Raw genomic sequence first — 13,962 nt, 5'->3', positions numbered from 1 at the left:
CATTCAAATGAGTTAACCCCCATACAAGTAGAAGCTTTGATTCATCACAGTCTTGGATCACTTGTTAGTCTTGTGATCCACTGCTATTACCCTGCTAGATGAGAGCACAGAGTTCTATGGGCAATCCTGTGACCTTCCCCACACAGGTGGGCTCACACATACATATACATATACATATATATATATATATATATATATATATATATATATATATATATATATATATACACATACACACATACATATACAGGGTGTTTGGGATAACTGACACATTGTTGTAAATGAAAGAAAAACATCATATCTTGGCCAAACATTAATATATTCTCAAAATTCAATGTGCATCTCTTAGAGGACCTTTTGTCAAATACAGCTCACTCAAAGAAGCCACCCTGAGCCTCCACCACGGCCTCCAGGTGGGACCTGAACCTGCAGCATGTGGCCTTCACAGTGTTCTTTGAGAGATGCCTGAACACCAGTTTAATCCTAGCAATCAGCTTGTCCTTGGTGTTGCAGGCAGTACAATTGGTGTCTTTTTCAACTGCGCCCCACACATAATAGTCCATGGGGTTGCAATCAGGCGAGTTGGGGGGCCAGGTGTTGGGACTGGTGAAGTTGTAGAAGTTGTCAGACAGCCACTTCTGGGTTTTCCCAGAGGTGTGACACTGAGCTGAATCCTGCTGCCACACATATGGTCTTCCTGCAGCCACCCTTTCCACCCAGCACTTGACAACAGTGGATAGCAACTGAAGTGAGTCTGAGTCCCTCTTCAAAGATATGGGGTGGCATGATGTGGCCTTTGCTGGAAAGACCATCATAGTTTGAGGGAAATCGATCTTCATGAAGCGCAGGACTTCATTTGGACTGTAGGCTAGCCACCAGTTGTTCTGAGCATTGTGCATCTGGTCCTGTTCTCATTTGAGAAGAACCAGAGCATTCCCAGCTTGACTAGGTGTTTGACTTTGTTGAGGCTTTCATAAGGTAGTTCTCTTGGGCCATGGCAGTGAGCAGTTGGCCCTTGTGCCTCTTGTATGAGGAGTAGGTAGGTCCTCATTCAGCGCTTTCTTCATAGTTGCCACTCCGATGCCCATCTCTCACTTTGCTTGGATCTTGCCACACCTTTTTTGCAGCTTCTTGACAAATTTCATTGTCCGGACAGTAAGAACACCTGCTATGATTCTTCCTGCTAGCCACTGCTTCCACATTTCCATTGCAACTCTCCAGCTCACATCTCATGGCCTTCATGGTATTCAAGGAGCACTGAGCTGCAGCTAAGATTTCTGAATTTTTTAGTCCAGTGTGAATCATGATGATGCAAGTCACTCTTCCAAAATTCCAGTGCTTTGCAGTTATCCATCTTCACCAGCTCTCACACCCACCAATAGTACACAGAATCAGCTATCTGTTGCACTTTACTGCTATTAAATCCTTTAAAGGTTCTGAAATGACAGAAGATCAAATAATTAAATCTATCCCAAACACCCTGTATGTATATATTAGGGTGGTCCAAAAAATGAACTTTTTATTTTTCCAAAGCAGAACCCTGCATTCTACTCTGATTCAAGAGAAATGCTAATTGCCAAAGTTTCAGCTTGATCTGATAATATTTAGGCTGGATAGAGTGAGAAATGAGGAGGTGAAGAGGAGAACAGGGGTGGAAAGGGGGTTGGGAGATAGGGTTGATGAAAGAGTATTAGGATGGTTTGGACACATGGAAAGAATGAGTGAAGAAAGACTAGTAAAAGAGGTGTGGAAGGCAGATATGGAGGGAGTGAACATGAGGGGATGTCCTAGGATGAGGTGGATGGATGGGGTGAAGGGGGCTTTGGGGAAGAGGGGAATGTCTGTTGAGGAAGGACGGGAGAGAACAGAAGACGGGTGAATGGAGAATGGTTGTATATGGATGATGATGTGATGCATGAGGTGGAATGGGCAGGGGGATGGGGATTGAGGTAGTATGTGTGAGCAAATTTTGACACAGCCCGAAGGGATTTCTCCCCGTCTTCTCCTTTATGCATGGGGGGACGATTTAATGAAGCGGTCTTGCTGTGGATGTGCTGTGTCTTGCGACACTGCTTTCTGATCCAGGGCAGTGGACAAGGTGCAGGGATGACCTGTCATCCAGGAGGTGCTAAGATGAGAGGGAGGGTGGAGGGGTGTGGAGTGTATTCAGGGATGGAATGGGTGGGAATGATTTTATGCCTTTTCCTTTTTGGCTACCTCCCTTGTAAGGGGGAAAAAGCCTTGGTATATGTATGTATGTATGCATCAATGTTGAAGTTGCCACCGTACTCCACCCAGAGACTATTATCATTGAAACTGAGGAAGGAGAAAGGAAAGGAGGAAGTGTAATATAATGAAATGAAATGGAAACGAGAACATATTGACAAACAGCTACCTAACTTGAAACCTCTTGAAGAGGGGGATCTCCGGGCCAGGAGAGGGGGCAATGCCTGTGACCTTGAATGCTTGCGCCAACACAAGCTTCAGCATATGGTGACAGCATGCCAGGTGGAGCAGGTCATGGTTGAACTGAGCCTGAACAAGCTCGCAAGCTCAACTCTTGTAGCCTGTGTTGGTGGCCGTGGTGTCAAAGCACATGGCCCCGATCTTGGACAGCTGCCACCACAGCTTCGGCAGTGGCCTTCCCTGTACCAGAAGCCAATTTAGGAGCTGAAATCAGCTGCTCCTTTCCATTACCAGAGACCAAGATTGAGAGCCTGTCCACCTTCTCTCTCCCGGTTATGTCTGGTAATATTTTACCATCCCAGTGCAAGACAAGAGAAGCGTCAGAGCCAAAGTTCTCCCAGATGTACTTGGCCCTGTCTTCCCTGAACTTTACCCTGGCACAACGAACTGCACTTTGGCTAGTGGCCATTTGGCCGACATCTTGATCGAGGGCATGTGCTGTTGCCCCGTGAACATGTGTGGCCTCGCGATCGGTCATCTTAATGTGGTCCATTGTCGCAGCTAGCTCTGGCGCGACCACCTTGATGGTGCCATGCTTTGTTCTCTTGGGCGGAGAAGCAGTGGACGTGCTTGGTCCAACCTCATCAGCTGTGTTCTCGCCGCTGCTGCTGCTGCTGCTGGACGACTCCAACTGAGCCACGGCGCTCATCCTCAGTGCCTCCTCGTCTGCCTTCACTTTCAGGGCTTCCTATCTCCTCCACTTCACTGCTTTGGCCTCTTCCTTCCTTGAGAAGTTGAAGTCCACCCCACAAACCTTCCTCTGCCCTCCCTTTAAGCTTTGAGGAAGGCGAGGTCCTTGGGGTTTTTTATCATAGATTCGGCGGAGGCATGGGCCATGTCAAACAGTTCTTAGGTTTTCCAAGAACTCCTTCTCCTTCTGTTCTTGAGTTGGACCTCCCCCATGCCTTCCTTTCTTCAGGTGCTGCCACTCCTTGTGGTGCTCGGCGATCTGCTTGGCTATGCTGTGGTTGTAAGCCATTGAAATTGATGCTTTTCACCACATTTCCACGACTGCCTCTGTTGCCACCTTGGCGCTTGCCATAAGTTCTTCCTTCAGCTCCAGGTGATGTTGGAAAAACACCTGCATCACCTCCCCTACAGTTGGCAGCCTGTGTTGTGATAGTAGGGGAGGAGAGGGATGGCCAATCAGCCAAATTTCAGCTTTTGCCCTTGTGGAAGAAGCCATCAAGCAAGATCACACTCCTGGGGGAAGAGAGAGAGAGAGAGAAATTTGAAGGCAATGCGCAGCCCCTAGATACTCTTCGATTGCACTCAAATTTCACCAAAATACATGTTTTACACACTTGATTAAATTTCCGGGTTCCAAGCAAGGAAATTCAGAATTTCAATTTGTTACCCTTTACCTTGGGACCACCCTAATATATATGTATATATATATATATGCATATGATGGCAGGTACAACAAGCTATGCCAACATGTTTACAGATGATGCAAAAATCATAAGAGTGACAAACAAGGAGGAATGTAGACTAATACATAAAGATCTAGACAATTTTTGCATTTAGCCAAGAATGGGAATCAAATTTTAATAAAAAAAAATAATAATAATAAGTACTGGAAATGGTCAGTAGTTACAAATGACCATCCTTAATTAAACTATTCCTTGTAAGAGAAATTATGAAAGCAAAAGAGGAGAAAGATATGGGAGGGGTCATAAAAGACAACCTATCACCTGACAGACATATCAGCAGGATTTTTGGAGAGCCATATGGACTGCTGCAGAAGATTAAAGTGTCTTTTCACCATATTGATGAAGAGATAAAAAAAAAGTCAAAACCCTTATCCATATAAGACTGGAATATTTGTTAATGGTATGGTTACCACACAGAGTGAAGGATATAAGCAAGATTGAGAGAATACAAAGGACAAAACCAAACTGGTCTTCAGCCTGGCAGATAAACCATATGAGGAGAGACTAAAAGCACTGGGTCTGCCAACTTTGAAAGATCGAGGAGAAAGAGGTGACATGATTACATTATTCAGATTGCATTGACAGTAGAGATCTCTTGATTAAGGATAGGAGGTCACGAGAACAATTTAAGGAAAACTGCATGTCTAAAAGATGTGAAGAAATATAGTTTTCCATATAAATGCGTAAATACTTGGATTAGCATAGAAGATGATGTAGTCCAAGCTGGAAAAATATCTGAATTAAAATCTAAAATGGAAATCAAGGTTATAGATTAAGTTGGAACTGTACATGAATTTGAGGCTAGGTATGATTAATTGGAGAGCAGGAGACAGAACCCAATGAGCATTGCACCTATCCTGTATACTACAATTAGATAGATACACACACTCACACACAACTCCTTGTTCACAAGAGTTGGTGTGCCAGCTCATAGTACTGTGATGCTGAAATTTTTTCTACTCTGGGCTGGACTCAAGAACGGGTTCCTGTTCTAGTAACATGCAAACACATTTTCACTTTCCTATTTTTTGCATTTAAAAGGTATATTTTTTTCTATGGAATAGTTAATTTAGTTCAAGTTATGTTACAAGATATTGGACAATGTAAGTTTCATGCTAAATATCTGTTTTTGCATGCTTCTGGAATGTTAACAAGAAGAGTACCACAGCACCATTGAGCCTTGTTTTTATCAGTCAGGATAGGCTGCAGTGTTGCAATAATATAGTGTATGATGTTGATAATTTCTCCTTGAAATATTTTGTTCTTTTCATAGACAAGCCTGATATGTAAATTAAGATAATACTGTCACTGAGATTGTTTTAATTTCCCACATTTTCTTGGGTTCATGAGAAAACTGAAAGAGGAGTAACAAAGAAAACTTGAGATAATTTGACACTTTATGCATCAGTAAGACTAAAACATATGGTCAATTGAATAAATTGTAGTTTTTCCTCTGCACACATGCCTGTGATGGAGATTGTATAGTTGATCAGTGTGGGGTGGAGATCCTACAGTTGATCAACGTGTGGGGGGAATTCTACAATTGATCCAGTCAATTTACTATTTTAATTTTAGACATTTTATGCCATTCTTGGGAGAGTTGGATGAAGTATAGAATTTAGCCATTTGTTAAGGAGTGCTCAATTGCTCATATTGTGCGCAAGTGTGTATATGTGTTTCTGTGGACATTTTGGGATATTAAGGGTAGATTTATATAGATGTTTAAGTACAGTACTGCTAGGGTTGCTTATGTTACATACAATGGACTATGTTTGTGAGGAGTGGGTAGATTTGAAGGATCTTGCATAGAACTGTATGCCTATAATTATCATGTGCTGCTTTAATCACAAAAGCTTCTTTATTGCAGGAATGGGATGTCTTGTCCATATGATGACATCATTAACATTAGTCAAATCTGTGGAAAATTTAATGTCATTTTTGCATAGTTTGAATACAACCTTTGGTTTTTACACCCTTTCTCTGAGACCTTTCACTGGTTCAGTGATGTTTATCTCTGTTACCTCTTTTAATATACTTTCTATCCATAAACTCAATGCAAAAGGAGTTCTTTGCATACCTAATGCTGATGTTACACTTGAATCAATCACAAACTTCAACTGAAATTCTAACTTGCCTAACCCTGGAAAACATTTTGCATACATATATATCCCAGGTTTGCACATTTCACATAAACTTCTTGGTTTTCACAATCCAAACTAACTTCTTGGTCATCTTTGTTCACATTTGTGTCACAAGTTCAGTTCCCTGGATAATGCTGTCTATCTTTAATAAAAGACTTCTTCCCCCCGTATAAGGGATATAGCCACCTTGCACCCATCCCACACCTATTTGTTTTCCCTTTTATCTCAACTCCTTGTGGACAGCTGAGGTTGGGTTACCCCCATTACTTCATTTACATGGTGACCTTCTCTCCTTGTTCACTCATGCATAAATAGAGAAAACATGGAGAAATCCATTCCCTCCCCTGGGTAATGCAAGTTATGAAATAACCAGATGCTGTTATAAGTTTTCTTTTCACCCTAAGTAATACCATTACTCAGCATCCAATATTTGAGAATCTGTCTTGTCCAAAGCCTCATATTATCTTTATTTTTTTCACGCCTTACTCAAGATGGGATAATGTATTGACCAAAAATGTTATTAGTACTTGGCTAATATAAATTGTCATAGTAATGTCAGTTTTATTATTGCTCTTTCCTTGTGCATGAATTGTTTCTGGCTACATTATCTTTCAATGTTTATTAAAAAAGAAAAGATACAAATAAGATGGTACATTATTTCCTTTTTATCCTCAGATTGTGAATTTCAACACATGCACAGCTGAGGAAGGGTTCAAGATGTCAAACCAGTTAGAGAACTCTCTTCTGGCTTGGGCCACATCAATCACCCAGAAGAAGAATATTGGTTCACATGGTGACTATTTGACAGCAGCAAATTTTACAATGTATGTAACATATTTTATATAGTTTCACATTTGTAGATATATTAAATTGTTGGTATATTTTCATTTGTCATCATACTAGGAGAAGAGATATGACAGGAATAACAGCGGTATTGTGGAGTGCGTCATAGATTTAAGGGATTGCAGGAAGACTGTTGAATATAGCAGCAGATCAGAAAAAATTCATAATTAGATAATCACTAAGCCTATTACACCTGGTCTCTTGCAAAAGACCTGCAGCCTTCAGGCAACCAGCAACAGCTTCCAAGTGGGAACACGAGTCACTCAGGGAATATATATATTGTGTTGGGATTGTTAGTGGGGGGCATCAAGTACTCAATTGTTGCCTCAAGTTTGAAGTGGTAACCCTATAGGTATGCCAGTGTTTTTTATCCTTCTTGATTCTTGAAGGGCTTATAATCTAAGTGTATATATATTTTTTATGTGGGAGGTAGGTTGTTGTTGTTGTCGTTCCCTAGACTGTCTGTCCGAGCAGTCCCGTCTCCCCAAGGAATGCCATAGCCGAAACTGGGTTTTCCCACAAATCCTTTATAGAGTGTATGTTGTGTTGTTTGCGTGCATGATTGTGTATAATGCAGTCTTCCATTATGTGTTGTATGGTATGGGGTGAAGTGTTACATCCTGGGCAGCTGTTCACAACGCGGTCATCCAGCCTCTTCTGGTAGCTTAGAAATACTGGGTGGTGACCGGGAGGTAGGTTGATATAGATGCTGCTGGTGTTTTTCTATTGTTTGTGCTTGTTGAATGTAGTGTGAAAGGCATGTTGTGTTTAAGGTTCTGTCATAGAATTGTATTCCTGTCATTTTCAAGTGGTGTTCTATGGAGGAGATTTTTAGGTGTCAAATCAGGGTGGTTTTGGTGTATTTTGTTATTACACTTGGTCAGGAGGTGCTCAGATGAGAGGAAGGTGCTCAGATGAGAGGAAGGGTGGGAGGGGTGTGGAGTGTATTTAGGGATGAAATGGGTGGGAGTGTTTTTATGCCTTTCCCTTTTTGGCTACCTCCCTTGGAAGGGGGAAAAAGCCTTGGTATATGTATGTATGTACTCTTGGTACTCCATTCTGTAAATTATTTGTGTTTGTCTTGCTGATTGTTAGGAACCATGCTGTGGAGGTATAGTAGGAGGAGATTAATAGGGTACTAGTTTTGTCTTGTGGATTTTTGCTGTCAGGTCGTTGATATGTGGAGAGTTATATGAGTATCCTATGTGAGTCCTAGAATTGTTTTGTTCTTTTCCAGTGGAAGGATTTGGTCATTCACTTAAACTATATATTATTTTTTTATTCATGGTTGTTTGGACTGAGTAATGATAATGTTGAGTTCTCGCGTGAAACCTTCATTCTTTTGTTTTTTGTGCCATTGTTCGAACCTGCTCAAGCAGGTCTGGATGCTCCCTACTGCTGTCTTGTATCTGCTGTGTTGGGTTAACATTACCAAGTTATCCACATGAGAGAATGTTGGTGTTCAGCTCTGGTTCTGGAGCTGGGAGATCACTTATGAAGAAAGTGAACAGCAAAGATGAAAGCATCACACCAGGAGGGATTCCACCATATACCCCCCCCTCCAAACCTGAGATTTGCTTGTTTTTAGTCTGCACTGCTCCACTACAAAGTTGGCCAACTACTTCCTGTTGTTGTTATAAATGTCTGTCTCTGTGATCTTATTGGATGATGAATTGATGCAACCCAAAGGGATTTTTTCTTGTCTGCTCTGTATTTTCATGAGAGGATGATGGGTGAAGGTCACCATGTAATTAAAAGGTGGGGATAAACCAATAGTAGTGTAAAACTGTAATTTCTTTATGATAGAGATTTCAAACTCAAACATAGATGGATAATAAGTGGCTCAGGTTCAAATGGGTGCCCCAAATAGTCCCTTAAGTATTGGCAGCATGTTATCATGCATTTAATACACTAGCACTAGTGCTATTACACAATGATATTTTGTATTAGGTTGACAGGAAATAAGAACCAGAAGGCAGTTCTAGAGTACCTGATGAAGCACGTCAAATCTCCTGGTGAACGCCGACATATTCGTCTTAATCTGAAACTTTCTCACCTCAAAGAGGTATGTGTACAATTTTTATACCATTTGTAATGTGAGTATTTATCTAGTGATTGTAGTATTTTTTTAAACTGAAAAGTATACAACTTTTGGTCTTTTTTGGGCATCTTAAAAAACAAGGAAAGCTGTAAGAAGCAAATAACAATGAAAAGACCTTGATATTTCTCAAACTAGAAAAATAAAATAGTAATGTTTAGTATTTGTAATAATTCAGCACTTGTACTACACAGGTGGATTCTGTTGGCTAAGTAGAATGATGGGCAACAGTTAGAAGTATGAACAACATTGAAAAGGTTTAGATATCTTTAATCTTTTCACCACACGGGGGGTTTCCCTCACCTGAATAGAATAGTCTGGTGGTAGACAAAATAAAGGTTTGTCTTGAATAGCAGTGGAGAATCATTGAGTTAAGCAACTGCAAGAAAGTACATTGACTCAAAATAACCATTTGAAACATTGGATTGTTTAAGTTGATTTATGTATTATTGTATTAGAAGACCATGGTAAATTATTATTTATTATTTCATTCATAATGTTCAATTTATACATGGATGGGGTGGTGCAAGAAGTAAATGCAAAGGTGATGGGATGGAGATTACATACATACATATACCAAAGGCTTTTTTCCCCCTTACACAGGGGGTAGCCAAAAAGAAAAAATGCATAGAAACCACTCCCACCCATTCCATCCTCTATACATTCCTGGGGGATCTTGACAATAAAGTAGATGGGTCACCAGATGGTGTAGTAAGTAGGTTTGAGGTGGCAAGCAAGAACTAGTGTACAGATGTTAAAGGTGTATTTTGAAAGGGAGATGATAATTGGAAATGCAGTGAAGAGAGACAAGCATATTTGGGAAAGGGTGATAGATGGGAGTGTGATCAAGAGGGCATTTATGGACTATGTAGTGGTTCCCAAAAGAAAGATTGGAAGAGTTATGGGTGTAAATGTATTCAGGGGAAGGTCAGATTATTATCCAATAGAAAGGAATGGAGGAAAAGAGAAGGGGGTTGTAGGGTAAAGTGGTGGGATGAACTAATTTTGGCTGTTGGGTCCTGTTGTAGAAGAGCTGTGTCTTTCATTCCTGCACTTCCCCCAACCATTGTGGTGGGGGATAAGGCAACCCATAATTTTCTATACATTTAGATAAGAGTGGTGGGTGGGTGCTTTTGACTCGCACCCTCATCATAATGGGGAGAATGTCAATATTCTCATTACATGTTTTATTCACTGAGCTCATCTTGCAGGAACGTCTTAATACAAAGGGTTCAAAACCAATGACCAGAGATCAGAAGCTTTTTAAAGAAAAACTAGCTGTTGTCACAGCACAGACAGATGTAAAGGCACATACGAGTGACATTGAGAAACTCAGTAAGTTCAGTTGCATTTTTTATTGCCACAGTTTTTGTGCTTACGCATGCACGTCTATGCTTTTATATTTACTGTTTGCTGCAGTGATTAGACTACCCTAGTTAGAATGCTTCAGTTTGTATGATTCTGTTGTTAAGAAATTTAGTAACTCTTTAGAGACTATGTATGTTTTGTATAGTGTTGATACATCTCATCCAGGGAGAACTATGATAAGCAAAGTTTTTTCATCAAGATTACTTTAGTTTCCTGAGCACCATATTAAGGTATGTTATGTGTGGCTGTGAATGATATGAAGAGAATTATTTGTTTAATTGGGGCAAATATCACAACAGAATATACCTTTACTCACACTTCTCCAGTCATTGGGAACATGCCTGGCAAGTATCCAGACAAACCTGGCCTATGCCTTATATCCCCAAGATTCATCACTATTCTAGTGTAGTTCCTATGGTATGATCTTCCCTATCTTACCTTTATGTATGTTGTTACTTTCTGTGCTTTTTACTTGAAACCTGTAACCTTGAGGTAACAGCATTCATCTGTATATTTTTGGAATCATGGTTAATATTTTGCTTTGAAATCTGGCAGGAAATTATATAGAAGAATTGAATCAGAAAGAAGAAACTACAAACAAGAAGAATGCTCTAATTTCTGTTAGCACTGCACAGAGACAGAAACAAATCAAGTCATTGCAGAATTGGTCAAAGCAACTCCAACACATCCTTCCAGACCGAGATTTAGGCTGGAACAAAGGACGAGATGATGGTCATGACCCAAGCGATTACTGGACTCTTCAGGTTAGTACTAATGATAGTATGTAGATATGGTCATTTTATTGTATTAAGATAATGGTCCAATATGATTGGTGGGGGGTTGGAGATGGTGAGTGAGAAGAGAGGGAAGGGAGAGGTGAGCCAGTCGTTGTTTGTGGATGATACTGTGTTTTTTACTGAGTCAGGAAGGTTTAAGGCAGTTAATGGGGGAGTTTGGATGGGTATGTGAGAGGAGAAAGCTGAAAGTAAATATGGGCAGAAGTAAGGTGATGAGTTGTACAAGAGAAGAGGGTGGCAGTGAGTTGGAGATAAGTCTTAAGGAGAGAGGCTAGAGGAGGAGGTTTTAAGTATTGATGATCACTTGTGGCAGGGGATTGAGGAGCTTGGGTGGAGGTAAATCATAAAGTAAGGAAAGCAAGTAAATGTCTTCTATCTATATACCAAAAGGCTTTTTCCCCTTCACATAGGATGTAACCAGCCAAGGCATGCACCAATCCAACATCCATTTGTTTCCCTTTTGAAAATCTCTTAGTTCCTTATGGATGAAGGGCCTTCCTTGCCCCCCACCCCCACACACATACACGGCTCATTGGCATAGTGGTAGTGCTCACAACTTCTACCCTAGCAATCCTAGTTCAAATTCTGTCTAGGGCTGAAATAATTTTAATATCGCTGCACTGTGAGCTGTTACTCTAACTCTTGTGGATGGGGAGTTGGGGGGGATGCAAGGTCACAGCATTGATTGGTCATATATGAGCTCTGAGCTTTCATCTGGGAGTTTAAATGCTGTTGATCATGAGTCCAACACATGGACCATGGTGAATCACACACTCATTTTCTAGGTCAGAAGCAATGCAGCAAGTAAATGCCAGGTTGGGGGGGGGGGTGTTTTGGATAAAAAGCGTTATGAGAAATAAATATCTAGGAATTAATGTGAAGAAGAAGCTGTACAAAGGATTGATAGTCCCCATGACATTATGGGGCATAATCTTTACAAAGGATTACAAAGGCAAAGCATGCCGACAGGAGACCTTTTGATCCATATCTAGGTCGGATGAAAAAAAAAAAAAAAAAAATCATATTAATAATAAATTAAAACTATAACAATGTAAATAACAATTAAAATACATAAATAAATGCATTGGTATAGTTGAATAACAAACAAACAGGTAAATAGTAAATGATAATAAATTGACATATAACTAATAATAAATGAAAATCAGACAGACAAATTATAACAAAACAAAAACAAATAATATAACATAAATTATAATAATTACAGCATCTTACTTAGGTATTTATCTAAATGATTCTTAAAGCTTCGAACTGAACTACATTGCACTACCTGTGCCGGAAGTTTATTCCATTCATTAACTACACGGTTGGCAAAGTTGTTTCTACCTACTTCCAAATTGAATCTATTTCCGGACAGTTTGAGACCATTGTTTCTTGTCTGATTCTCATTCAATGTGAAAATTTTGTCACTTTTGATGTTGTCAATTCCCTTTAAAATCTTAAAGACCTGTATCAAGTCACCTCTGAGTCTACGCTTTTTTAGGGAAAACAGATTCATGTGCTTAAGTCAATTTTCGTATGATTTATTTTTGATATTTGGAATCAGTTTTGTGGCTCGCCGTTGTACTTTTTCCAGTCTGTCAATGTCTTTAATGAGATTCGGTGACCATACGGAAACAGCATATTCCAAATGTGGACGAACTAACGATTTATATAGCTTGTTAATGAGTGATGGACTTTTGAAATCAAAAGATCGCGCAATCAATCCCAGAATCTTATTTGCTTTCTCAGAGGCTGAAATACACTGCTTGGATGATTTGAGGTCGTTACTGATAATTACGCCGAGATCTTTTTCACTATCCACTTTTGTTAACGAATTTCCAAATAACTTGTAATCGTACTTGCTGTTATTTTTACCTATGTGCATTACCTTGCATTTACTTGTGTTAAATTTCATTAGCCACTTTTCAGACCATTGCTGTAATTTATCTAAATCTTCTTGAATATCTAATTGGTTTGAGTGATCATTTGCCACTCCGCACAGTTTTGTATCATCAGCAAATTTGGAAACAGTAGATTTTAGTCCATGGTCTATATCATTTATATATACTATGAATAGAAGTGGCCCAAGAACGGAACCCTGAGGAACTCCACTTGCAACACTTTTCCATCCAGAAGTTTTTCCATTTAAAACAACTCTCTGTTTTCGACCTTTCAACCAATTACTAGTCCAACCTAATAGGCTACCACTTATTCCATGCAAAGCTAATTTAGTAAGTAGTCTTTCGTGTGGGACGGTAATTTAAGGGAGGCAGAAATGCATTTGAGATGAAGAGTTCAGGAAGTATTGTAGGGGCTATAAAAGTGGATAGATTGAGAAATATTGAGGTGAGGTGGAGAGCTGGGCTGAAAAGAGCTAGCAGATAAGATTGATCAAAGAATGCTGAGATAGTTTGGGTATATGGAAAGAATGAGTTAAGGAAGATTAACAAAAAGTGTGGAAGGCAGAGGTGGATGGATTAGGTGAAGGGACCTGTTAAGCAGGAAAGGGAGAAGAAGGTAAGAAATAGATGTGAGTGGAGAGTGGTTGTGAATTGAGAAAACTGAAGTAAATGTGGGTTAAAGCAAGGTGATTACATGTACACAGAGTGATTATAGTCGTGGGTTGGTGAGTTTATAGGGTGAGAGGCAGAAGGAAATGAAGAGCTTCAAGTATATGGGATTTTATGTAGCAGTGAATGGATGGGTGGAGGCGGATTATGGAATAGAATCTATCTATATACCAAGAGGTGGGAGTAGATACATGCAAAGGCATGTATCTACTCCCACCTATTGCACTCCCCTCCACCACCCTTTCC

The 13,962-nt window shown here is 40.0% G+C and overlaps 1 protein-coding gene across 4 annotated transcripts in view; it reads left to right on the top strand.

Annotated features, from left to right (window-relative positions):
• Positions 1–13,962, top strand: part of LOC143024874 (uncharacterized) — a 38,327-nt gene that overhangs the window by 1,917 nt on the left and 22,448 nt on the right. For 3 of the 4 annotated variants that reach the window (XM_076184214.1, XM_076184213.1, XM_076184212.1), the window contains exons 2-5: positions 6,716–6,864; positions 8,834–8,948; positions 10,193–10,316; positions 10,905–11,113. In XM_076184214.1, coding sequence (XP_076040329.1) covers positions 6,758–6,864; positions 8,834–8,948; positions 10,193–10,316; positions 10,905–11,113 — 555 coding nt within the window. In that variant the 5' untranslated portion in view covers positions 6,716–6,757. Of the gene's footprint in view, positions 1–4,322; positions 4,450–6,715; positions 6,865–8,833; positions 8,949–10,192; positions 10,317–10,904; positions 11,114–13,962 lie in introns of those variants that run through there. The other variant, XM_076184215.1, reaches the window with a different exon arrangement.

Source organism: Oratosquilla oratoria, chromosome 4, assembly GCF_046742065.1.
Source record: "Oratosquilla oratoria isolate Oo_2021 chromosome 4, ASM4674206v1, whole genome shotgun sequence".
NCBI classification, from domain to species: Eukaryota; Metazoa; Arthropoda; class Malacostraca; order Stomatopoda; family Squillidae; genus Oratosquilla; species Oratosquilla oratoria.
The sequence above is the reverse complement of the archived record's forward strand: the minus strand, read 5'-3'. Positions and strand labels throughout refer to the sequence as shown.